This window comes from Rhinolophus sinicus, linkage group LG10, assembly GCF_036562045.2.
Source record: "Rhinolophus sinicus isolate RSC01 linkage group LG10, ASM3656204v1, whole genome shotgun sequence".
NCBI classification, from domain to species: Eukaryota; Metazoa; Chordata; class Mammalia; order Chiroptera; family Rhinolophidae; genus Rhinolophus; species Rhinolophus sinicus.
Window position 1 is genome coordinate 27,423,956 of NC_133759.1, and position 27,626 is coordinate 27,451,581.

The following is a 27,626-nucleotide window of genomic DNA, read 5'->3' on the forward strand; positions in this document are numbered from 1 at the left end:
AGGCTCAGTTTCCCACCTATAAATAAGAAAGATTGGATTCAGTAAATCACCAGCTGGTCACTTCTCATTTTAACTTTTCATAAGGCTTTGAATCCTCAATTATAAACGCTGGTTTTCGAACTAAAAGTAATTTTATAATCACTTTGTAACTGAAAGCCAAATCTTGTGCCCTATCGATCCTAAAGAACTAATGTGGTTTAGTTTATTTTAAGAGGAAGTGAGTAGTCAGGAGAAAGTCAAGCTCATCATTTATATTTCTATTTCAACTAGCATAATTACTCTCAGGTACTTTCTTTATGGAGACTCTATCAGGGAAGAATGTTTTTAAGTAAGTCTTCCCCAAAGAATGTTACTAAGTGGTCTGGGGAGGAATGAGTTCTGAGGTCAAAAATAACTTATGAAGGTGCTGGATTAATCACAGTTGAACAAATTTCTTTATCACTGAATGGCTCAGAGGAATTATAATACAAACGTTCATTGTGAATCTCCAATATAGATATTACAAGTGCTGTGATACCATGGCAGTCCATCTGCTAACCAACATGGCTACTCAGTGACTGGTGGGAAGGTAGTGCACACAGCCTGGATATGCTGGACAAAGGGACGATCCACGTCCCAGGCAGAATGAAGTGGGATGGCGCAAGGTTTCATCATGCTACTCAGAACGGCACACAATGTAAAACTTATAAATTGTTTATTTCTGGAATTTTTCATTTAATATTTTTGGACTATGGTTGACCACAGGTATCTGAAACCATGGGAAGTGAAATCATGGATAAAGGGAGACAACTGTATTGTTCGCCTAGAAAAACACCTTGCTACCTGGAACACAGGAGAAATTGCAGAAAGAAAGAACACAAAGGTTTGGGAGAACTATCAGGCGGCAAGCCAGACTCAATTGGTTTAAAAGAGGAAAGCAGCCTAAAAAAAAAAAAAAAAAATTCTCACAGGAGGCAGTTCTGAGGGTAAACACATCATCATAACCTGCCAATGGATATGCAGTACCAGAAGCGGCTTCTAAACCCTTGGAATTTCAAATATCTGAAAACGACAAAGAGTAGAAAAGAAAGTCCAAGATACAACCTTTTCCCTCCGACCAAGTTTTAAATAATAATAACTATTCTTATTATATGAAATACTTGTTAAGCAGATACTCAAGCTTAGACATGTTGCATGACTTCTCAAGTTCTTGAGAACTTTGGCCAGGGAGTCCGTTTGGAGTGCTAATTTATGTGTGTGTCATGGATGGGTGGAAGAAGACATCAAAGGTTAGCAAAGTAAAAGGGTATAAAACCACAATGGATTGTTATATGGACACACTCAATTTGTCTACAATTCTCATTTTAAATTCTTTTACAAACTGGAATGTTGCTATTTGCCATTTAACAATAATTTAATATCCCTTTATGGTTATACCTTTCCAATGAATAGTTCAAGTTAAAAAAAAAATTTCCTTGAATTTGTGGCCTTACCAAGCTACCCAACTAAGCAACATTGCCATCTAGTGGCCTAAACATACTACAGCCACCACTTTCGGGGTCGGGGCAGGAGCACTCACACAGCTCTGAGGAGTGTGTGTCCAGTAGATACAATGTTAATAGTGATGCCAAAGCCACACCCAGATCACACAAACTCATCCGGAGCCAACATGTGCTCATTCAGTTAGAGGACCCACTCTGACCCCAAAGCTTTCCCAGCTCCCACAGAGAAAAAAGTACCACCACCACTGAAAAAAAGGATTTGCTCTGCCTCGCTTACTTATTTCCTTTTCTTTGAACTTTTGAGATTCATTTCTCATTCCTTTATTCAACAACTTCTCGAAAACATTGTCCAAACATTTTCTCATCTTTACCATAAGGATGTTGCCCTATATCACCGTGGCCAGGTAAAGAAGTAGGTGTCAGCTTGCGAATGATGGTCACGAATTCCACAGGGGTGAATGAAAGGTACAAGGAGCTCCACTGGGAGTCTAAGCTTAAATGGAGATCTAGAACGTGCCTTAGAATGAGCAAGCAAGAGCTAGGCTGTGGTCTAATCAAGATGAAAATTTAAGGGACAGGAATATAGGGAAAGGCTTAGAAGAGTAGAGCAGATACAGCTTCACCTGAGGTTCCTAATATTCTGGAGACAAATACTCTCAGCAAACATCCCTGGGGCCTTTTTAGTTCAAATCAGATACTGCTTCTCCTGATTTTACTGGGGGGCTTATGTAATCTTTTGCATCTGCAACCAGGTCTCTTATGGTAACCACCATCAACATGTCAAAAAGGCATGGAAGGGTGTGGAAAACCATGCCCAGGACTGGACCATTATCAGAACACCACTGATGGATTCTTGTCAAGCCCCATCTCTGACCCTGCACAGTTAAGATCATGATGGATGTGAGGGAACAAACACAATAGCCCTTGAGTCTTTTTTCAGCCCATTTTTGACAAAATAAGGATGGTGACACAAAACATGGGTTTAGATTGGTTTGACATAAAGGAACAGGGAGAAAGCTGGAAGAGGCAATTTTCCGACATCCAAATATGTGCTTCTCCAAAATTTGCATCAGAGCCTGAGTCATGCCCATGCAAATGGATCTTAGTTGAAATTTGTGTCAGAAAAATCTGGAACACAACTTACTTCCCCTATGCAAATCACCCAGGAAAGCAGCCGTTGGTTCTTACCTATAATAAAAAGAATCTCCACGGCAATGTCACTGACTGTCGTGCTCCGAGTGGTGGATAGGTCATCATTGCCAATAAAGCAAACGTTGTAAGGTACAGTCACGGCAACATAAAACGTCGCCAAAAGAATAAGCCAGTCCCAGCCAGCTTTAAAAGTGCTAAAATGCAAAAGTATGAATTTGGACTTTTTTGCATCAGAGACTTTATACTCCGGAAATGCTGGTTTATCTACAAAAACATTCTGTGGATAAAGACAAAAAGAAGAGAAGGGAGACACAACGTTAGAAACAGGGGTCACACAGCCTTAAACACGCTTCCGTGAGGAGGATCATTCATACAGACAATGTTAGTCTATTTTACAAATGACTTTCAGAAGCTGGCGATACAGAAAGCAGAGATGTATATACTAAAATGGAGCAGAGATCTTTCTTATAAGTAACAGAAATCGGCAATTTAGTCATGAATGTTAAGTGAGCAATCCAGATTTTGTTCATTAAAAATAAAAAGATCATTACCTAAAATGTCACCTAAAAACATCCATAGTTGCAAGTACAGCCCGACACACATTCTAAACATGATATATTTATATTCCACTTGTTATGGGACATTCCATATGCTTATAGTTTTGAGATGACAGTCATTATCTAAAGAATGTATTTGACCTGAAATTCTTCTAACAGCAAAGCTACCTTTTTTTTTTCCCTAGAAAGGCTAGAGATATATGATTAACATTCTATTGTAAACAGCTGCTTACATTTCTTTCGAAATATAAACAGGTTGTGCTACCTGCTTATATTTTTGCATTGTTGTTTTTGGTATAGTTTCAAGTTGGGAACCCAAATCTCATAACCTTGATCGACATGGATTCCTTCTGACATGAGCTAGCTCTTGTTAAAATGGCAAAATGAGAAACAGTCGCTTAAGAGTTACAATTCAAGTCATGGGAAGAGAAAGGCCGTGTTCACTGTCTAGCTGATTAAACAAACGCAGAAGAATGGCTGGAGTTTTTATAACTGCAAAAGCACTTCACTTTGAAAGCACTCCAAATTGATGAACAATTCTCCTTATTGCTGTGAGACAAAGGGAGGCCCAACAATAGTGTGTGTGGAAATTTGACGAGTCTATGGCCAAATACTTGCAGACCTTGCTTTGACCTCAATTAATGAGAAATACAAGATAGGTAATGGAAACTTAAATTTGAAAGTAAGTTGAATGAACAGAACAGTTAAAAGTTGTGGAATACATGCTACTTGCAGGTCACAGTGTGTTTTCTTATTTCAGCCATTGAGGGAAGAACGAATTAATGTGGTATGTTCAGGGATTCATGAAGCACTTGTGGATTCAAGAAAGGTTCCAAGCAATCTGAAATACTTAGCTCTTTAGTGGTGACTATCCGTAACCAAATATTTCTGCTACCTTAATATTAAGGCACCCCTTATCTTGCATCTTTTCTTGGTAGGCATTCCCAACACACTTCTACTTCCTGTTAACATGTTCGCTCAACCCACACAGGAACCTCATAAGGCCAGGATTTCATGGTGAGAAACTGCTTCACTACTTCTAGATTGTTCTTTGATGCCTATCTGCCACTGCATCCACATTCCACTTCATTCTCCAATACTTGACCTGCCTCCTTCATCTCATTCTAGGAACAAATTCCAAAGATGGATTTTGGCATAGAACTGAGAAAAGGAGAATGAAGTACAACTGTTGAACTTCTCATCAAAGCTTAGGTTGGTGCATTAGAGAGAGCTAGCGTCCATAAGTATTAATCCCCTCAAGGTTGATAAGCACTTGTGTTTATAATAGGACATGATGGATTCTCATATATATATATATATTTCAAATATTTACTACAGTAAGACATTATCAGAAGGCTTGGGGGAACATCTCAATTTCCATCCAAATAAGTATCTTCTTATCGTGTTACAGAAAAGAAAATGTTACCTGTTTGAGAGAGAAGCTAGCTCTAAGAGTAAGGGTTTGGAAAAGTCAAAAAGTAAGGAATTTTCTTTGGACTATGTTTTTTATATGAAGCACTAGGGATGCTGATGCAAAAGGTCAGCAATACATTAGTTATATCTACAAATCATAAAGTAAATCACACTGTTTCATTTTCTAAGCTACATACAATGTATTATTTAAAATTATTTTAAAAGATACTGAGAATCCACACATCTCAGATTAGACTTAAATTCTGAAAGGTTTTTAACTCAAATCCTGCATATACTTTGACACAATCACCTGAGTGAAAAAATAGATGCTCCTCTCTTCCCACCACTGTATTTATAAAGTTTTATCAAAAACATTTCGAATGGAGGACAATTTCTTATAATTAGAAAGTGTGCTTTCAGCAAATAGGGGGAAAAGGACATTATTTATAACCTTCAAACATACGGAATCTGCCTAAAGAATAATACAACCAACTCTTCTCAATTTTTATTTATAAATTATTTATTAATTTTGATGCATGTTCTTCAGTAGCAATGGTGTTTTAAGTATTTGACCTCTAACCTAGGCATTACTGAAACACAATGGTTAAGACTAAAGCCTAATTAAGGTAACTGTTTCCTAAACTATTTTTGCAACATTTCTTTGAAACAATTTCTTTGAATGAACAAAGGAATAGAAAAATGTTTCTACTGTCACTACACAGAGTAATCCCAACAGCATAGTGTATGCCTTTGATGACCGCTCGTACCCTGCTGGTGGTAGTCAGGTATTTTAAAGCACTCTCCTTCCAAGCTCCCAAGCCTCTCATGTGATCTTTACATTTCTTTGTGTTGGAGACACTTGATCTCCCAATGTCATTGCACAGACAGAGTAGCAAATCAAGGAGAGCAGAAATTAAACACCTTTTCCAAGATGTACTTGGCAAAGGAAGAGCCATGACTCAAAGGTATTGCATTGTGATTGGGAAGAAACCTTGCTAATAGCCTGCTTAGCTGCTTTGTCTATGGTTGAATCACATAATCCTAGCCCACAGGACTAGATCAGAGAGGCAGCAAGATAGAGGTGGAAGCACAGTGGCTTTGAGTCAGAGGATTCACAGCTCGGTCCCACATCTGCTGCTTTTACTTTCGAGATCTTGAATAAGTTGTTCTTTTGTATCACTAATATCATGTCTAGTACGAGCTCGCTGTAAGAATCAAATACTATGATGTATGTAAATGGAATCTGTAAACAGCAAAGGGCTACAAAAATATTAAGAAGTCTTTTGTGTGTGTGTGTGTGTGTGTGTGTGTGAATGTTAATAGAGCCAGAACTCCCTAAAGATTGATTGTTTAGCCAGTAAGCTCTCCAGATTATTTTTTCCTCTTCTTCCTTCTCTCTTCCTGCTGTCTTTAAGCCATTCTACCCTGTTCTCCTTTAATGAAGGGACAGTTCTAACTCCACACTCCACTACCAGAAGAATTACCTGAACTGTTAGAGTCACTGAGTGGATTAGACATCCTTAATTACTATCTATTACTTTAATGCTCCACCCTGATGTTTGTACTTCTTAAAGAAATGGCAATTTAGCAAATTATCTAAGCAGTGGGAATTATGATTTTTTAAAAATCAGATTGTAAGTACTGTTGTGTACTTTGTTGACTCTAAAGGGAAAAACAGCATGTTCAGCAAATGCATTTTAAAGCTCAATAATACTTGCTATGTCCAAGTGAGTCTCAACTAAAGGCTAGAAGATAGCGTCAGCTTTCAGCATTGTAGAATCTCTGGCTAATATTGGTTTAGGTGCTTTACTTGTTGACTTGCATAGAATCAAGCCCAGATGTGGTTACCTTTGTTTCTTCCTAGAATGTTTACTGTCACTAAGGCTGACAAGGTAACTGCAGGGAGATGTAAATAGGAACTAGTAGAAGGCTCCATAGCTCAAGTGATGTGCACTGTTTTAAGTTTATCCCTGGATTCTCAGGAAATCCATGTGACACTAGGCCCACGTATCCCTAGGAAATCTTTATATTAAGTCAGGACAAAATAAGCAGTGTGTGACTCTTAACAGCAGTGCCTGGTAGACCAGCACCAGCATGGGTGATGGCCCTGCTATACAAATGGATCAAAACAGCTTGTTCTGGCTTCCAGAGAGAAATCACACTGAAGCAGAACCAGATTTGCAGCACTTTCATGTCAGATCTCATGCCACACCTGGGCTCCTGCATGTTCGTTTGTTCAGTATAATCAGATACGCGGATACCTCGTATGTCTGATATGTGACTTTTATCAAAGCATTTGTATGTCAGATTAGGGAGTCTCGAGCTTTCTATGTAAAAAGTAAGATGGCAAAGAATCCTCTGTGTCCCTAACTCCCAGAACTGCTGGATCTTAGATCGATTCCAAAATATCTCTGGTTGTTTGCTGTGACTTTTTCTAATGTCACTGCCAAATTTGACCCTGAGTATTTATAACTGCCACCCATACACTCCCCCCCAACCCCCCCCCCCCCAAAGTGGTGTGTGCTAAAGATTCCACAATGCCAATGAATGGCATTCCGTCATTTGAAAAATTGCCTTTGAATATCTACAACTAAATAGACATGGTTCTGGGTTTCTCAGTGAAATCTCTTAGTGCTAAGAACAAATTATGAAATTAAGTGTAAAATCTGGGAGGATGTGTCATGTAAACTTCAGCAAAGAATCACCTTTTATAGGCACAGTTATTTGCCGTGGCTTTTTGAGAGATAAGCACCAGGTTTCAGAGAGTAGCTCTCCTGTCATTTACTAAGAATGCAGCTTTTTACAAAACTGTGTAATGTATGGCGTGTAATTTCAAATCCAATGTTCCACTGTGTGAAATTTCCAACTGCATGTTTGAATAAAATGTAAATTTTTAAGTGGAGTAATGACTTTGATTTGTTCATGGTCCCCCTGGATAAAAGCATTAAATGAAATTAGATAAAGTGCAAAGTAGATGGTACTAAAATTAAATTTGAGAAGTTTTAACCAATACATTATGAATGTGTTATATGACTTACTGCATCATCTTTTTAATGTAAATATAGCCAGTAGACCCCCCAATCTGCAGTATCCCTAGTACCATATTGCACTGGCTGCAATAATAGTCTAATCTCTATGCTGTGATAACACTATGATTAAATACTTTTATTACAGAAATGCCTCATGACTGCTGACCTTTTCCAGTTTGTTCTTTATAGGAAAGCACAAGCCAAAGTGGAAAAAAAAAATCTAGGAAAGCCAATAAATGAGTCAATGGAGCCCTTCTTTAGTGAATCACACATTGCCACCGGGGAAAATGCTAGCATTCAGAGTGTACACACATACCACCTACATTATTTATTTTCAATTTGTTCTTTTCTCTTCTTTGCAGGTGCCCAGAGATGTGATAAAGGACCGCTCGACTCCGTCTCCGGGCTGAATCAAAGTGAGTACCTGCTCTTGATCTTCCTCTGGCTTTGTCTAGAGGAAAATAAAATTCATTAAGCAGCAATAAATGCATCATGTCATCCCAAGAGAGTCAAGTTTTGACAGTTCCTTTTCAAGAGCACATAGTACATGTTTTTCAATACCTAAAATTATCTGCTGGCGTCTACTGACATTTAATTTAATTTCAATCCTTTACAATTTATGTTTATCATTAACTGCATTAGATTTTTAAAGTAAAAATACATGAGCATAGAGGAACTTTAATACAGTTTAGAAAAGGATGAAATAAAAAAATCTTAATATTTTCCTGTTAGTCCACACTCATACCCCTAATTCTACTCCCCATGCTTTTTTTCTTAATCTTTTTTCAGAAAAAATATCTAATATACATCCTATATTCACATTTATGTTGATTTTTCTTTGCATATATGAATGTGTACAATAAAAAATGTTTAATATTACTTTTTTCAGAACAAAATAACTTGTAAATCATTCCAAATATACACATTGTAGTTCTTTTCACATTCTTTTCAATAGCTAAGGGCATACCATGTTAAGGATATAACTTGCCTTATTTATTTTACTTTTCCCTATCAGACACATTTAGATTTATCCAGAATTTTAAAAAATTGTGTATTTAATCATGCAGTGAAAATTCTTGAACATATAGAGCTTTGCTTTGGCATACTCAGCAAATAAATTACTAGGCGTGGATGCATACATTTAAAATGTTTGTATACATATTCCGAATTTCATTCTAGCCATTTACACTCCCAGCAGTAGTGAAAGGATGTGGCTGCTTTACCATGCACACATCAAAACTGTGAAATATTAAATGAGTGCTGCCTAACACTTGGATAGTTTTAAAATGTTATATTATTGTTTGAATTTGCAGTTTAAAAACATGAATCTGGATGAGCATTCATTTATATACGTATTGCCTATTAACGTTTAGTTTTATAAAGCCTATTCATATTTTTGCCAATTTTGAAGTTGTTGGTACTTTTCTACTTATGTGTAACAGCTCTTTGCATACTAATCTCCATTTTCTCATCATGTATGCTACCAACAGTGTTTCCATTTTGTTACTTGACTTTAGATTTTACTTACGCAGTGTAAACATTTGTATGTTGTCATACTTAGCAATCTATCCATTTGTGGTGTCTGGACATTATGTCCTGGACAACAAAACTGTCTTCATCAAAAATTATTTTTTAATTCTATGCATGCTTTCTTCCAACATCTTTATGTCTTTACTTTTTATTTTTAACATTTAAATCTTTAATCCAATTGGACTCTATTTCAGCAAAATTAAGTGGGGATTTGCTATTTTATTTTCCTTCAAAAGGGCTGTTTTCCAAGAGAAGTAAATACATCGATGATGTGATAATTAAGAAACAGTTTGTATTTGGTCAGTTGGTCAACATACACTTTCATTCTAAATAAATGTATCTAAAATACAATGATTGCAAAATATAAAAATTAAAAACTATTCCTTATCTAAGCTTCATCATCAAATCTTTATGGTATTATGAAGGCTCTTTGATTCCTCTACTTCATAAAAAGGATTTCATTTGGTTGTTACTCTTATAACTATCATTGATGGCTACTACGTGCCAAGCTCTGTTCCAGATCCTCAGTATTTATTTCAACTAATCCTCATGAACACTGAGATAAGTACTATTATCCTCCATTTACTGATGAGGAAATTGAAAGGTCTAATATCTTGACATATGATCACGCAACTAGTGAAGAGTAGAGCCAGTATGTGAAGCTGGATAGGTCTAATGACCTTACTCCTTCCTCAAACAGCACCAAGTCCCTTATGACTTCAACCAATGTGCAGGAATGTAGCTTGGTATTCAGTGTCACATAGACTAATGTGTATCATTGTCCCTGCCTGTCTGAGCTTGGACTCCAAGTCTTTTAAAGAATTTAACCACCCCCCATTCCCACTCCACCTTCGCTGCTTTTACTAACCAGAAAATAGGATCTTTTATTCATTGCAAAAGTCTAATCTGATGTTACATGCTTTTTTTTTTCATTGTTCACATTTGCTTCATACTTTGAAAGAAAGTTTAAAATAAAATATGTTACTATAGGCTTGAATCACTAAAAAGAGATTAGAAAAAAATGTAAACATTAGAAGGGGTACTTTTCTGGAAACTCATGGCTGAACAAAACACATTTCATTGTATTGCTAAAAGTTAAGATCACCTCTGTATATGTTCAATATTTTGCTCTGCATAGAACTCATAAGTTGCATCTAAAAATGTAATTATTAACACATCAGAGAGGAATTTTAGATATATTTAAATTTTAAAACATCCAGAGTTTTAAGACAGTGTCTATAGGAATGTGATAGGAAATGCTAGCAGGCTGCTTCAGCAATATCAGTCAATCAAAATGCCAGGTGGAATTACAATCATAACGATAAAATAGACCAGATTAGAAATTTCTGACATTCAGTGAGCCAATTCCCTTCTCAGTGGAGCAATCTGATTAATAGCTGAGATTTTCCAAATCAAACAGCAATTTATAGTCTTGAAAAAAGAGACCAAATGGAAATGTGAAAGAACTGTATCTATCTTGATCTTGGCTCTAAATGGAAGCAAAAAAAGTTTTCCTTGAAAAGTTTTAGTCACAATTAAACCCTCATGCAAGATTACGGTTGAAAATCATTCCACTTAGGTGATCTAAAATCTCCCAAGCAGAGGAATGAATTTAAAATGGTCTGGGTAGGTGACTCTCAAATGGAAAAAAAAAAAAAAAAAATCACAAATAGAATAGGGAGCAATTCATTTTAAAAATTATATATGTACAAAATATTTATGACAGCAATACTTATTATTTGCACATATACACAAACATAAATATATACACATATGTAATATACATGTATGTTCATGTGTATAACTAGAAACCAGCCAAATGTCCATAAACAAAAGAATGCCTAAATTGTGGTATGTCATGACATAGGATATTAAGATTGCCATTAAACTGGGCTTATGTGGGAATAAATGGAAAATGAAGAAATATTAACATAGAAAAATCTCAAAAACATAATATTGAGTACAAAAGCAAGAAATAGAAGAACACAGACAACACAGGTAACATTTTTATAATATTCACACATATGCAAAACTAAATAATGTATTGTTTAGGGGAATATAGGCACTGTAAAAATACACATAATCACACAACTACAGCTAGCTACAAAGAGATTAGAAATGTAGTCTCTAGCAGGGCGACTATGTGCCTTAGTAAATGGCATTAGTAAAATTCTATTTCTTAAACTGAATTTGGGGGTGTGTGGGGATTTGTAATAATATTTTCACATTACATATATAATTTATATTATATATTTTAGTGTCAGAAATATTTCACAACAAAAAAAGGATAACACTAGAGTGGTATTGGACCATTTAACAGAGGAGCCTGATCAAACTCTTTGGAGTGGGGGAGGGAATATGGGTGGGACATCAATTAATTAAGATGAATGACTCAGGGTTAAAAACTGAAGATGAAATAGTTGTTAATAAGATGAGGGATAGCAGAGGCAAAAATATTCCTGACAGAGCAAATAAAAGGTGTAAGGGCCTTGGGCAGAAAGGAGCTCAGCATCTTTAAAGAACAAAGAAATTCAGGAGTTAAGGACATAGAGAATGAGAGGAACAAAAGTCAAAAAAACAAAAAAACAAAAAATAAACAAAAAACAGGAACTAGAAGGTAGGAAGAAGCCAGATACCTAGTGCCTTTGAATTTTGAGGATTAAGAATTTTGATTTTTACTCTATTGAAATGGTAAAAGTATTAATTAGGGAATAGCCTAAACTGATCTAACAAAGACCCCAAAATATATGTATGTAGTGATTGGAATAAGAAACACACTTTGAGTATCTTTTTCTGTCTCACTTTTCCTTTCCTGTAACAGAACAGAGATTAGCATTCTAAAGTGGTGGAGTAACTCTCATTTACGTTGGACATAGAGGCCTCCATCTTTGAGTTCAAGGCAACTCCCCTATGTGAAGGAGGAAGAGGAAGTTGAGGGCAAGAAGCTTCCTATGAGGGAACCAGAAATTGCATACATCACTTTTACTTACACCATAGAAATACTCAGCTACAAAGGAGACTGGGAAATATAGTCTCTAGTTGGGCAGCCATATCCACTGTTAAATTTTAGTTGTAAGTTAGAGAGGGTTCTATGCTTAATTAATGAGTTCTAGAGGATAATTAACAGTCCCTGCACATACATAAAGCCAGGTTTTAAGCTTTCAAATGACATGAGAAAATTTGAGTTTTCAAAATAACACACTGACGTGCAGCATGGGAAATGATTAGGAAGAATCAGTAGGGGTTGTTAGGAAATCATTCAGGAGGCCATTTTAGTAGGTCAGTTGAAACATGGCGGTAGCTTAAACTAGAGTGGTAGCAGTAGTGGTGGAGCAAAGAGGATACGTGCAAAATGCGTTTTGAGAGTAAAGTTGCATGGCTTTGTCACTTAACTGATTATGAAATTATCCCTCTCTTACAATAGGAGGGAAGGAGGAGATTGATTATATGATGTAGGTGAACCTATAGGTGTGATGGCAGAAAGATGAGCTGGCTCTTGTCTGAGAGATTTCCTTCCTTCCTATCTTTCTCTCTCTCTCTCTCTCTCTCTCTCTCTTCCTCTCTCCTCTCTTTCTCTCTCTCTTTTTCTTTCTCATTGACTTTGGAGGTTAAGTCAAATGCTAAGGATGAGGGGTAATTCATAGGAGCTGGTGGTTTGAAAACAATAAAGAATGCTTGAAATATATGTTGTAGAGGATGGGCTGTCAAGCCCTGTAGGGAAAGTGATAGATTTGTTGGGGGAATTTGACTGCCCTATTTGAAGCTGCCGATAATACATTTAGAGGGGTTCCCATCTGCCCTAGTGTAGGTTTTATTCTAGCACTTCTTAACCATTTGCGTACAGGACAGAAAAAATGGATTGCTGGTTCTTTTGAATTTACAGCTTTGCCAGATGGATACAGAGAAAATAAAGAGGTGCAAGAGTTTAGGGAATATGCAAAAGAGACTTTAATGTCATGACCCATGAAAACTCAGGTAGAAGGAAAATGGAAACAGTAGTGAACTAACAGATAGGAAGAAGGTGGAGATTTCAATGATCTGGCAGTTACCATTAGATCAAAAAAGGTAAATGAGTAACATGTAAGGAGAGATGGTACTATGTCAGTAAGCAGGATGATTAAATAAGCAATTTCAGTTTTTGAATAATACTGAGTGAGGATAATTTCCAGGAAAATATTAAAAGTTATATTTATACTCTGGTGAGTTAGGACTTTTCAACAAAACATCAAGTATTAGCAATATTCCCTTAGCCCCCATCATGTTCTAGGCATGAGAACTTTGTCTTGGCTCTTATTTAATCCTTACTTTGTTAGGCGTTAGTTTTTTCCATTTATTGAAAAACAAGTAAAGGCCATAGAAATTGTGTAATTTACCAAAATTCAAAACGGAAGGGCTGATATTTGAATTCTTAATGATTTTACTTAAAATCTCATGCGCTTTCTACCTCACCACAGCAGAATACAGACAACTAAGCAGTCACCTCTTATTAGGTATTTTTAGTTATCTGTGTTATCCTGTTGAGTCAAAATGGATCTGTCTCCTGGATAGGAATTATTTTCTCTGCTGTCTTTTCTTCTCCCATTTTCACTCCATTCTTTGCATCAAAAGAGACATACACTGGAAAATGCTCTCTCTCCAGTTTTTATTTTAGGTTCCATTTCCTTTCTACTCCCCCTCATATCCCCTCTTTTATATTGTAGAATACTTTTGTAATATAACATTTTCATAGTAGAGTGTGTGTTCCTATTTAAATATTAATTCAGACATCTGGTTCAAGAAGACTTAAAAAAACCTTATTAAAAATTATAAGACAATATAAAATTTATGAATTTGTATGCTATGAATTATACAGTCTTGAAAGCAAAAAATGGTTAGAAACCCAAGTGAAATTTAAATCACCAAATCACAGTGGAATAATTTAACCTGTCCAGAAATTGGTAGGTTGTGGTGGCAATAAATAAATAAAATTATAGAGAATTTTAATACTATTTATTATCTAGTAACGGACATATGATTCTGTCCAACATAGAATGCCCATTCTTTTCACATGCTCATGAAAAATTGAAAATAGTTGATTTAGTTCTGCAAAGAAATTAAAAAAAAAACGTAAAAAGTAGAAATCATATGGGTGAAAAACATCTTCCATCTACTTCAAAGTCTTGCTATTTGAATTTTTTCAAATTTCTATATAACTCTTGATTTTAAAGGAAATTAATAAATGAACGTATAGACTTTTGGAAATAAATTAATATTATTTTCAAAAAGAGATAATGTTACCAAGAATCTTTGATATCCCAACCCAATGCATGTGATCAAAGATGAATCAGAGGAAAATTAATAAAGTGCATGTTTTATGAAAGATACCATATGTAAATATCTAATACATGAAACAAAATATATAATTAAAATGTAAAATATGTAGCACTTTTCAAGTCACAAAAGAAATATGATAATCTATAAAGAGAAAGCCAAGTAAGAGTAAACTAGAAGGATATAGAAATCAAAGTAGAAATAAATAGAAAGCAAAGGTTAAAAAATATGATCAATAAAACAAAAGGAAGAGAAAATAAACTACTGGCAGTTATATTCAAGGAAAAAAGATAGCACAAACAATATTAAGAATTTTTTAAAGTACCATGAATTTAGAAGACCTTAAAATTATGAATTACTCTGTGCAATATTATATCAGCACAGTCGTCTAGATTAAATGGATATGTTGGGGGAGGGGTGGTCAATTACCAAAAGAGTCCCAAAACGTAGTAATAACCTTGAGTAGATAAAAAACTGTGGAAAAAAGTAGAAAAAAAGACTATTTCACCCACACTGATTAGCACTCAACACTTAAACCTATTTTGGATGGTTTTAAAGGTCAATGTTATTAAGCCTTAAAGAGCAAATAATTCTTTTAAAGCTTCAGAGAGAAAAAAGCCTGAAAATATCTGAATTAAGTCTAAAAGTCTACAAAACTGTGATACCAAAACTAGATGAGTATAATACAAAATTATAACTACTTTAAATATATATCCAAAGATCCTAAATAAAACATTAGTAAACTGAATATAAAGGCGTAGTAAAAGAAAATGTACCATGCTTATGTGGGATTTATGCCAAGAGTGGTTCCATCTTAGGGAATCTTTATATAATTCAGTTCAGTAGAGTTATCAAGAAGGAATTATCATCTCAATATTCTTTTTTTTTTTTAACTTCATAATAAGCAAGCAATAGGAGATATCTTTAACTTAATAGAGAATATCTATCAGTAACTAATGGAAAACTCTTATTTAATGGGTGATATTAAAAGCTTCACAGTATTTGTAATTTGTAAAAAGACCCAAATTTTCAAAAAACAAAACAAAAAACAAAAGAAAATAAAGGAAATGTAAATTCGTTATGAAAATTTTAAAAATTACAGAAAAATTAAAACACAGAGAATGCCTAGTTGTTTTCAATATCAGGAGTTTTATGCATTTCCTTCCAAATTTGTACTGCATTTATTTTTCATAAACTCAGTTGCAATCATAGTACATAAATATTTGTTCCTTGAATATTAAAATAGTACATGTACAGTTTACAAAATTGAGAAATATAAAACAGCATAAAGCAGGAAACGAATGTTGATCATAATACCATCTTCCAGAAATAATTTAAAATTTGGTGAATTAATTTTTTATTTTGTTCTTGGCTTTTTTATTTTTACATCACTGACCGTGTATTATGTAGACTAATCTTAAGTATAACAGGAATAATCACAGTACCTAGATATAAAGAGGGTTTAAGGGGAAATATTTGCCAATGGACATGGGACTGGACTCAGCTTTGTCCAACTAAGAAAAAAAGTCTATAGCTCAGTTCATTCAATATGAATTTACATATATATGTAAATTATATATATATATATATATATATATATATATATAATCATTTTTAAAAGGTTTGCTATGCAAATGGTCATTTAACCACTAATTAAACCTTGCTATTGCAACAGCAAATGAAAAGACTAAATGATTCTACCTCCCAGCTAAGTTGTAATGCATGTTGTGCTATATTGCCCAGGTTCCCCCTTAGAATTAAAAGGTCTAAGTGTACAGTTGCTGTGAGTGTGTCTGCCCAGAGCCCTCACCTCTCAGCCCTCAGTCCACTCTAGAATTGTCCTCAGCAGAATAAAATGATCTTGACCAGGGTGACATCCTTTTTCAAGAACAGTCTGCATTCAATGTCTGGTCCACATGGTTGTGTAATGGAAGCTTCCCCCCCGTCCAACTCCAAAGGCCACCCAGTTTTAGTTGGTGGTGTACTTGGTTGTCGGCAACATATCTTCTTGTAACTGCATTGCAGCCAGCTTCTCCCTCTGCTCAGCCCGTCCTTCTCTTCCTTTATTCTTAAGCATTGTTCCTAAGAGGACTCCCTAAACAACTTCCTGCAATCTCCATCTCAGAGCTGCTTTCCAGAGATCTCGCACATCAACAGTGTTGCAGTTTAACCGTTGTTCACAGGGTCAGAATCAACCCAATTAGCTGGTGTTTAAGTAGTGCTCTGCCAGGGTAAGAGTTACCGTCTGAACAGTGGGGTAAAGGATATGCCCCAGAAACGAACATTTACTGATACATTGAAATGACTAGAAGTGATAGAAGAATAATGTAATGAATTGCTATAGGGCCTGGTTTGTTCCGTGAACAGAAAAATCCTGGATTAATATATAACTGGTCCCAACTGGTTAATGAAAGACACAAATTTATAGTTTCCACATTCTTACATTTATAATTTTGAATCATTTCTGTTGGTTGGAATACATCTTTGAGTGATTTTTTTTTAAGAGACATCTCTGAGTTGTATATTTTATGATTTTTCATATAATGAATTGTGTAATCCTCTATTGTGAATTTTGTTACTCTGAGCAGGTAACAAAAACCTGCCAGTCTCTGGGTCTGTTGGAGCGGAGGAATACCAAGACAGGAGAGTGGGAGCAGTCCAACCCACGTGTAGGCAATAAGGAGAAGTGTTGTCTATAGAAAATGTAAAAACAACAATAAATTCAATAACATACATTTGGTCAGTTTTGCCACCGGGTGCTGGCAATTTAAATAATTTTAATGACAAAACACTGTCATTAAAATTATTTAAATTGCCAGCACCCGGTGGCAAATTTCCTCCTGCCAAAATCTTTTGTTGGTCTTGGTTCAAAACAATTGCTGTTGTTATTGTAGAATTTTAATTATTGATGTTAGCTTCGGAATTAACACATTTATAGCAAAAATTACAAACTGGAAGAAATTATTTCCAAATCACTGATAAAAGACTCATCTATCTAGAATAAAGAGCTCTCAAAACTCAACATTAGTAAAACTAAACAATCCAATTAGAAAATGAGCAAAACACATGAAGAGACATTTTGCTAAAGATATGAGAATGGCAAATAACCACATGAAAAGATGTTCAACATCACTAGTGATTAGGGAAATGGAAGTCAAGACAACAAAGAGATATCACTACACACCTACTAGAACAGCTGAAATGAAAAATAGTGACAATACCAAGTGCTGGTGAGGATGTGGAGAAACAATATTTCACATATGGTTGATGAAATGTAATATGATACAGTCACACTGGAAAATATTTGGCAGTTTCTTGAAAAACAAAAACGATAAATACATATTTAACCATACAAACCAGCAATTACAATCCAAGATGATGGTCCCAGAGAAATAAAAACTCACATTCACACAAAAACCTGTGCACAATTTCTCATAGCAGCTTTGTAATATCCAAGAACTGAAAACATTTTGAAAATAACCAAAATGTCTCTCAATCAATGAATGGTTAAATAAATTGTGGTACATCCATACCGTAAATACCACTCAGGAAATAAAAAGGAACAAACTATTGATATGTGCAGCAACTTAAAAAAGCTAATGTCAGAAGGTTATGTACTACATAATTCTATTTATATGACATTCTCTAATTGTTGGAGATGAAGGACAGATGATTAGTAGTCAGGGGTTAGTGATGGTGGGGGGGCAGGTATGACTATATAAGAGTAGTAAGGGGGAAACATTTGTAATGCTTAAATAGTTATATATCTTGATGATGGTGGTAGTCACACAATGTACCCATGTGATAAAATGGCATAGAGCTATATACACATATTATACTAATGTCAATTTCCTGGTTTGATATTATATATAATAATGGAAGCTGTAACTATTGAGAACAACTGGGACCTTCCTCTCTACTATCCTTGAAAATTCCCTTAAATCTATACTATTTCAAAATTGTCAAAAAAATTATTTTCAGGTTGTGTCTAGGTATTGGTCTGTTTTTACTGATTTTTGAGTGTAGTATTTGAGGTCTTTTAATTGCTTTCCACACTTGAGAATCTAAGATTAATGAAAGCTTGGAGCTGGTTTTTTATGCTCAGTGATGCTGGCCCACCCCAAAAGTTTGTGTCCCTCTGCAAAAGGAGTCCTTCCTGAAAACATGTTTCTTCCATCTTTTATAAAATCGTTACACTGCCTTTTCCCAAAGATGGCGCTGAAAGCGAAAAAGGAAGCCCCTGCCCCTCCCAGGGCCCAAGCCAAAGCAAAGGCTTTGAAGGCAAAGAAAGGAGTGCTGAAAGGTGTCCACAGCCACAAAAAAAGAAGATCCGCATGTCACCCACCTTCCGAAGGCCCAAGATACTGCGCCTCTGAAGGCAGCCCAGGTGTCCTTGGAGGAGCGCACCCAGGAGAAACAAGCTTAACCACCATGCCATCATCCAGTTACCCTAACTACCAAGTCAGCCATGAGGAAGAGAGAAGACAACATAGACTTGTGTTCATTGTGGATGGATGTCAAGACCAACAAGCACCAGGTTAAACAGGCTGTGAAGAAGCTCTATGATATTGACGTGGCCAAGGTCAAGATTGTCATGAGCCCTGATGGAGAGAAGAAGGCATATATATTCAACTGGCTCCTTACTATGACTTTTTGGATGTTGTCAACAAAATTGGGATCATCTAACCTGAGTCCAGCTGGCTAATTCTAAATATAAAATTGTTTCACTGTAAAAACAAAACAAAACAAAAAAAACCTGAACTGATGTTGTTAGACTATGACACTTTACTGTCATGTGCCAAAAAATTTATCATGGAAGTATACAAATTACACATCTACAAAGTAAATGTGTGCATTTTTGTATCTGTCACTCTTATACATTTCATGAGATATACATGACTTATTGTTATATTGCTAATGTTTAAAATAGAGCCTGATATTTAAATTTTTTAGTGAACAAATGAACAAAATAAGAAAAATAATCCCCCGGTAGATATTTTGTATGGCATTATGTATTTGAATATTTATTGATTACTGGGAATTTGGCTACATGCTATGCTTATCAGTTATTGTCACCATCATTATTTTCATCTCATCTTTTTAAGTCTTCTTTCAGAGAAATCCTCAAAAGGCTGCTGTGCATAAGACTTGATTCTATATTTTACAGTCATCTATGGTTTATATCACTTCTCATATAATTATTTTCAGTTTATTTATTTGTTGACACCGTGAAGTAAACATTTCATTGAGTGTAACACATACACAGAAAAAACAGACAAATCAAAAGTGTGGTGTGCAGCTTGATTTCTGGTTGGTACTGATCTTCAATATCTAAATCAGGAAAGGGTTTTAGATAGATAGATAGATAGATAGATAGATAGATAGATAGATAGATAGATACAAATAAATAAATAAATATGATATGTCTCTCTTGCCAGTTCTGTTTCTCTGTAGAACTCTGTGTCTGGTACACTCATCACCCAGCTTCAACAAATATGAATACATGTACAGTCTTGTTTAGTTCCACTTCACTCCTTCAGTTTTTTTTTTTTTTGAGGCACATTCAGTGCATTCTATCTATCTATCTGTCTATCTATCTATCTATCTATCATCTATCTATCTTCTATCTATCTATCTACATACATTATATATACATATATGATAAAAAGTTTTTAAAACAGTCACAACATATGTCACATAAATATATAACCATATATTTTTTAATGTTATCAAATATCCAGTCATTGAGGAACTGTGGTTTTTAATTGGGATCCTTAGATTCCCAGGGCCTAGAGGAAGTGTCATAAGGATGGAAATGTGTGAGTATGGGACAGGAAAAAGTTACCAGGTAATGTACTAGGTCAAGAAGCCCCATTTCCATGTATCTATCTTATAAAATGAGCTTCAAAATGACATTTTCAAAGAAAGAACTCTGTCATTTAAAGAAAATGGAAATTACTAAATAGGTAATTTTGAGTCAAAATAAGAGAGTAGTATTAGTTCTACTTTTTCCAAACTAGGAAAAAAGGGACATTTAGTAGAGAAGTGTATTGGATAATGTAGTAGGTGTTTAAGCTTTACACAATTTCTGGTTTGGACGATATATTACTTTATGCTTTAAAAAGCTTGCTCCTCATAACTTAGTACAGCGACAGAGGCAAGTCAATTACTAACTGTTGCTGTTGTTACCTAATCATATTCTTCATTCATTTCATTACACATGCTCTTCAGTTCCATGTGAAGAGTTTAAGTCACTGCTTGGGGGAAGTTTGGGAGGAGACTTTATGCAAGAACTGGCTAAAAAGACTACGAGAGCTGTTTTAGAATTCAATGGCAGGACTTCAATTTCTTTTGAATAGCCCTCTTACTGAGTTAGAAGAAATCAGAATAATGCCACAGGATTATTAGAAGAGCAGGTAGCTATCCCCTGAGAGTGAGAAGCAAAAATATCTAAAATGATTTTTCAAAAGTCTGAGAAGTCCAAGGAGCAAAACAGCAGGAAATAAAGTGAGAGATTAAGATAAAGATTAAGAGTACACAAATTTAAAAAGTATTATTTACATTCTAGGTGTGAAGACCAAGTTAGCTTAAATAGCCATAAGAAGCAGTCAAATCCCTTCGCATAATAATATACCAAATTACAAAATGACTCTTCAGTATATTTTACTTTGATATATATTTGAACAAATTTATATTTATCCACTTTTATACGTTGATAATTTTTCAACTAAATAATGGATGTGTGGGGTTTTATTGTAATATCCTTTTTACTTTTTTGTTCGGGTTAAAACTTCTCATAATAAAAAAAAAAATACATACTTAAAGACATCAAAGTTTGTGGTTATAAATCTATATATGTAGCAAACCACTAGCTATTTGAATCTTAGAAATTACCACTCCCTACATCTGAAAATTAAAATACGTAGATTTTAAAATCAGAAAAAATAAAAATCCACCAGTTAACAGAGAAGGAGAGGCAAATTTCCATTTCTATTTTTTAAAATCTGTGCTTCTGAGCAATACCGGTGGAAACAAATTTTCAGAAAATATAATAGAAATGACAGTGCTTTGATGAGTTAGTCTTTGAATCTTTTGAATTCATGAAAGTGTGTTTCAGTGATAAATTCAAATAATTGGACCAACGCTGTGGTAATTATCTTTTAATGAACGCCAATAATTTCGCTGAGAGAGTTGTGTGTATACAAATCAGAAATAACACACCAATCTGCCACAGGACCATGCATTTCTGCTTTTTACTGCATTTCTTTCCGTTAATTTGAATGTTGCCAGTTCAGTAGAAAACAGACTGGGAGAAAACTTTTCATTCAGTTTGTTGGGGATCAAGCTAAATAATTTAATTTTAAAAGAAATATTGGGGTAATCTAGAAAGGGAAGATGTGATCTGATTTTTGCTTTTGGATTTAGAGGGAAGTATATACTGAAGGATTTTAGAGGCAGAAAAAACAAACAAATGGTGTTTAGTCATAAAAACGAATGAATTGTTAAAAATTGTCCTCTAGTTATTTATTCTTTTAGGATAGGTTCTGACAATATTTAACAAGGACATAAATAAATAAAAAATTTCTGGTAACATAGAAAAGAAAAAAATCTGCGTATTCTAAATATAATGTGTATCATACGATAGAAACAAAATTCTCTTATTCACAATTTATTTTGCTTAGTCACATATCGTTTAGAAGTTCTTTTTATGAAAATTTTAACCACACAGAATAATGCATGAATCAAACAAGATAATGTGTTTTCTTCAATTTTGTTCTCTCAAAAATTGCAATCACTCAATTGTCCCTAATCATTGCTAGTGGTTTCTTTCTCTCTCTCTCTTTCTCTCTTTCTCTCTCTCTCATATATATATATATATATATATATATATATATATATATATATTTATCAAGATTTATCAAGACATTGAGTAAGGGAGTTTCTGAAATCTTGCATGGATGATGTGGCCTTAAAAACAAGTTTTCAGTGCTTCTTTGGTGTTCTGGGGAAGAATTCAAGTCAATATTTTCTTATTGAAAAGTTGGCAGTGGTTTAGATCTAGTTATAATGGAGTGGGTAGTTGGGGGGAATACATGATTTAAAATACCCTTAAAATCATTATGGAGCGTAAAACTGATAGAAAATGAATTTAGGGACATAAAATAGATTAAAACACAAAGTTGTAAATATGAAGCACCCGAGAGAGAGAGAAACCTAGCTAACTCCCAGTCATTCCATCATCCTTAGTTAAGGCACCAGATATGGGAAGTCCTTTTGGATGTTCCAGCCCCAGCTGAGTTCCAAGCTGATAGAAGCTACATGAATGACTCCAACCAATACCATTTCGAACAGAAGAACCACGTAGCCTACCCCAAAAATCATGAGAAATAATAAATTATTGTTGTTTTCAAGTTGGGGAAAATTTGTCCTGCAGCAAAGGTTCACTGATACATCTAGTTTTGGGGTCCTGGAGTGGAGAAAACAAATCATCAGGAAAAGATAGAGTAATAGGGTAGCATCACCTTAGTCTCTATCTTCATGCAGATCCATGCGCTTATATCGGACATTAAAGGATACCTCTATTAAAATACAAATACTCCCTGGCAGGGAAATTTAGATTCTTAGCAACAATTAATGGACAGCCAATAAAGCACCGACATATGGCACAGGATGGAGGGAAAGAGTTTATTTAAACCTGACCCAGAAAGGGAGTAAAAAGGGTATCAGACTGACTGTATGATTGTCCATGTCTAGTCAATACCACTGCCATCACTTCCACAGTCAACACCAATCATAACCATTTTTCATGCTTATGATTGACTTACAACTACCTACTTTGTGAAAATATAACCCTAGATAACATTTAATTTATTTTTCTCTAATTCTCATAATGACACTCTGAGGTAGGCATCGGCCTATTTTAAAAATAATGACACTAGTGCTCAGTAGGTTTAAATCACTTGTCTCAATCCTTGTAGCATACAAGAGGCTGAACGACAATTAGTACCTACTTCTGGCCATTCCCAAACTCTTTGCCCTTTGCCTTTATCATTTAGTTTCTCATAATTTATGGGCACGTTTTCTTAAGGACCGCCAACCCGAAATTAAAACAAAAAGTTTTGGTAACTGATTTTGAAAAATAAGTTCTATAAGAAATTGGCCCATATTTTAGAGTTAAAGAATACATTAAAAAATACTTAAGATGAGAAACAAGTTTATAGAAATCAATTAAAAGTAAAAAAAAAAACAGTTTAAAAAGATTTGCCTTAATAATTTGTAGCAGTAACAATTTTATCGCAATGACGGTATGTGCTGAAATGATTCAATATTTTTCTCACTGGCATTTCCCAATGTCCTACAATAAAATTCCTTAGTGCTTTTTTTGTTCTGGGTTCTTCTGAGGTTTATAGAAGGTACAGCAACAAAGTCTTAGCCATCCTTTGAGTCAGTGAAGGAATAGCATAGGATATCTGTGAAGAATTCAGGCCAGCAAGAAATAGCCAGGAATGAACGTATAGGGATGAAGGAGAAAAACAAAGAACAGAAGATGCTGAAAACATATGCCAACTCTTTGTCTACAAAATCAACAAATAGATTCAACCTATTCATCTTATTTTAAAGCCTCTATTTATCTTGTGCCAGCTACTGAGCTAGGGGGGCAAAGATAAATAATTCACATTTCTTGACCTTAAGGAAAAGTAAGCAGTCTGATTTATCCAGACAGAAAGGTGTGCTGGGAGGATTGAAGGTGATAAGCTTGTTCATGGAGGTCCCAAGATAAGGTCCAATTCACTTTGCATTCTGAGAGGTAATGCCATCATTGCTACTTTGCGTGCAGTCTCTGGTTGAAGAATAGAGCACTTTTACACAATCCTCTTATTACAATCATAGCATGATATTGACAACATTGATAAGCAAGAGCTGGAGGAACAGAGAAAGAGCACTTCATGGAAGGCTGCTTTATTTCTACATAATGGGCTTCCTTAGAAAGATTTGCATAATAATATGCCACTCACAAATACTAAGTAACACAAATGAATTCCCTTCAACACCAAAATGTAACTATTAAAGAACACTTAGAGTATTGTTAATATAATCCCTCTCTAGTCCTTAATGCTATAGGTTATAGGGCAATAACTTTGGTATTTATACCAGTGCCTCTCAACAGGGGAGATTTCAACAATTTTTTTTTTTTTTTTAAGATTTTATTGAGGAAGGGGAACAGGACTTCATTGGGGAACAGTGTGTACTTCCAGGACTTTTTCCAAGTCAAGTTGTTGTCCTTTCAATCATAGTTGTGGAGGGAGCAGCTCAGCTCCAGGTCCAGTTGCCCGTTGCTAGTTGCAGTGGGCGGAGCCCACCATCCCTTGCGGGAGTCGATGAATCGAACCAGCAACCTTGTGGTTGAGAGCCCACTGGCCCATGTGGGAATCGAACCAGCAGCCTTCGGTATTAGGAGCACAGAGCTCCAACCACCGGAGCCACTCGGCCGGCCCTTCAACAATGTTTTGACACAGTTTGGGTTGTCAAAACTGGGGAGAGAATGCTACTGGCATGTAGAGTGAGACCAGGCATGCTGCTAAAATCCTACAATACACAGGACACCCACCCACAACAAAGAATTATCAGATCCCAAAATGTCAACAATGCCAAATTTGATAAAACCATCCATATGGTAATTTTACATGAACTTAAACTTTCTCCTATAATTCCATTGTAAATGATGCAACCAATAATGCACAAAAGATGAACTGCTAAAGAAATTTTCAGGCGTATTTTTTTTTCCAAAATAAGGAAATAGAGTGGCACAGATGTAAAACTATTTTAAATCAATGAATGATTTAATTTCTTTTAAATTTTTGGATCAGGAATTAATACTCAGAGTGACATTAAATATTCAATTTGGGACAGTCAACTCTCAACTTGAATGTTTCTCCAGTCATGCCCATCCACTCACCAAATAATCTAAAGCTGTGACAACTTTAGAGAGTTTTTGTTTTGAAGAAATTCTCACATACATAACAGCAAACTATAAGATAGTCTCATGACTTTTTCCTTAATAGAAAAATGATGGTGTCTCACTCACTTGAGTCCAAATTGTGAATCTGTAATAATCTCAGTAAAATCTAAGAAAAAAGGTCCTGGATCTCTAGCCTTGATTCTATGATTTACTAATTAAATTAAGATCATAAAGATAGTTCATGTAGGTCAGATGACATATTTTAAATGTACAAAAAACTATTTTTGAGGCATACTAAAGCATTCCAGATGGACAAACTATCTATGGACTATTATCACATACTTGTTTTTAGTCAGCAAAATAGATCCCCAAATGATTTCTGTAGTTCAACATTTTATGGTTCTGCCTCTATTTACCATGTGTTATGTGCCTGGAAGTGCCTAGATGCCTATAAGCTTTATGAGGCAGGACCTGGCAAAAAATGCCTTGAGGTCATTAAAAGAAACTCATAGATAAGATAGAAGCTGACCAAGGTTCATAAAGCTATCACAAAGAGTGCAAACCAGATTTCCATTTCTCATTTTCTTGGTTGTATCCACCAGTTTGCTGGGCTTCTACAATTCTCTGCTCATTGACTTTAGCGTCTCCTTGAACCTCCTTGCATAGACCTGACTCTCCCTATCTTGTTTCTTAAATCAGAAATTGAACCAACATCTTCTTTACCATTTGTGGCACTGACACCTTACTCCCAAATTTTAACACTGCACAATTCTGTTATAATTCTAGAATATGACCACTTCCAGGACCATATGAAGGAGGTCTTTTCTTTGCTCCCTCTTCTCCAGACCAGAAACATGGTCCTGTTGATCTGATTCCTAACCTAACCTATATTTCTTAAAGTTACAGAAGTTCCTGTAGCCTGGTAAAGTATTATATAAGATATAAAGTACAACAAGAACAATCTTATTAGATCTTAGCTAACACAAGTACTGAATATAATGACCAAAATAAGACCCATGTCAATGAAACTTTCCAGGGCATTATGTCTAGCAATCAGAAGAGCCATTACTCGGAGCCAGGTAAACAGGTCCCCTATTCTAATGCTATTTCCATTATAAAATGTTCTAGAATTGGAAGAAGTTGAAGGAAGAATCAGTTGTTAGTCATCTAGATCAGGAACCTGCAAACCTTGGCCCACCAGCCAGTCATCTGTTTTTGTAAATAAAGTTTTATTAGAACACAGCAACACTCATTTGTTTACATATTGTCTATGGCTGCTTTTCTGTTACAATGGAAGAAGTGAGTAGTTTTGATAGACACTATATGGCTCACAAAGTCTGAAATATTTCTATCAGATCTTTTACAGGACAAGTTTGCTGCTCCCTGATCTAGACCAAATGAGAAACAGCAAATGAGAATGAAAATTTGAACTAACCATTTCCCTAAATATATTCCTATTTGAGAACTAACTTGCTAGAGAAGAAGAAAATATAATGACCCTGCTTTATCAAAACTTTTAAACTTCACATAATTGATCCCAGGTTTATGTATATAAGTAGTTTAAAGAGAAAAAAAAAAGCACATCACCAAGTACATCTGAAGTTCCAATATTTCCCAGTTCTATTCATTTCACCACTATGTAATACCAAACACTTCATAAAATGCAGGGTTTATAAGAATCAAATCATTTAAGGACTGGCATTGAAATGCAAATTCTCACTAAATTCAGCACGGATTTAAAGTCTATTTTTGTCTTTCTCCTCCCCAAGTAGGACCATAAGTTAAGCAGGGACATTTGAGAACTTCATATGACCATCTACAATCTTATGCATGAAGCTCCTTACGAAATTCTTAGCTACACAAATATATTTACCAGGTTTTTCCAATTGAATCTATGGGCGTGTGAGAAAAAACAGAGTGTACACTTCAATTTCATGAATTTAGGCTAGAACAGGAGTTTTATTCTGGCTGTAATATGGCTTGTGGCAAGCCACTGAGTGTTCTCTTCCTCTGGTGAGCTCAGACGGAAGATTTGGAAAATAGGGTCTTCAGTTCACAATCTATAAACATGCTGTGTGACCCAGCATCCCATAAGCCTCACTGTCAGGGAATTACAGGTCCTTGCAATGAAAGAAGCCTAAGGAATTATCTAGTCTAATTATTTTATACTGTAGCAAGAGAAATTGCAATGAGG

General features: G+C 35.2%; 1 protein-coding gene across 1 annotated transcript in view; it reads right to left on the minus strand.

Moving 5' to 3' along the window:
- Positions 1-27,626, minus strand: part of KCNH8 (potassium voltage-gated channel subfamily H member 8) — a 318,346-nt gene that overhangs the window by 147,276 nt on the left and 143,444 nt on the right. Inside the window, exons 4-5 of the mRNA XM_019726038.2 lie at positions 7,956-8,083; positions 2,670-2,910 (exon numbers count right to left, since the gene is read on the minus strand). Coding sequence (XP_019581597.2) covers positions 2,670-2,910; positions 7,956-8,083 — 369 coding nt within the window. The remainder of the gene's footprint in view (positions 1-2,669; positions 2,911-7,955; positions 8,084-27,626) is intronic.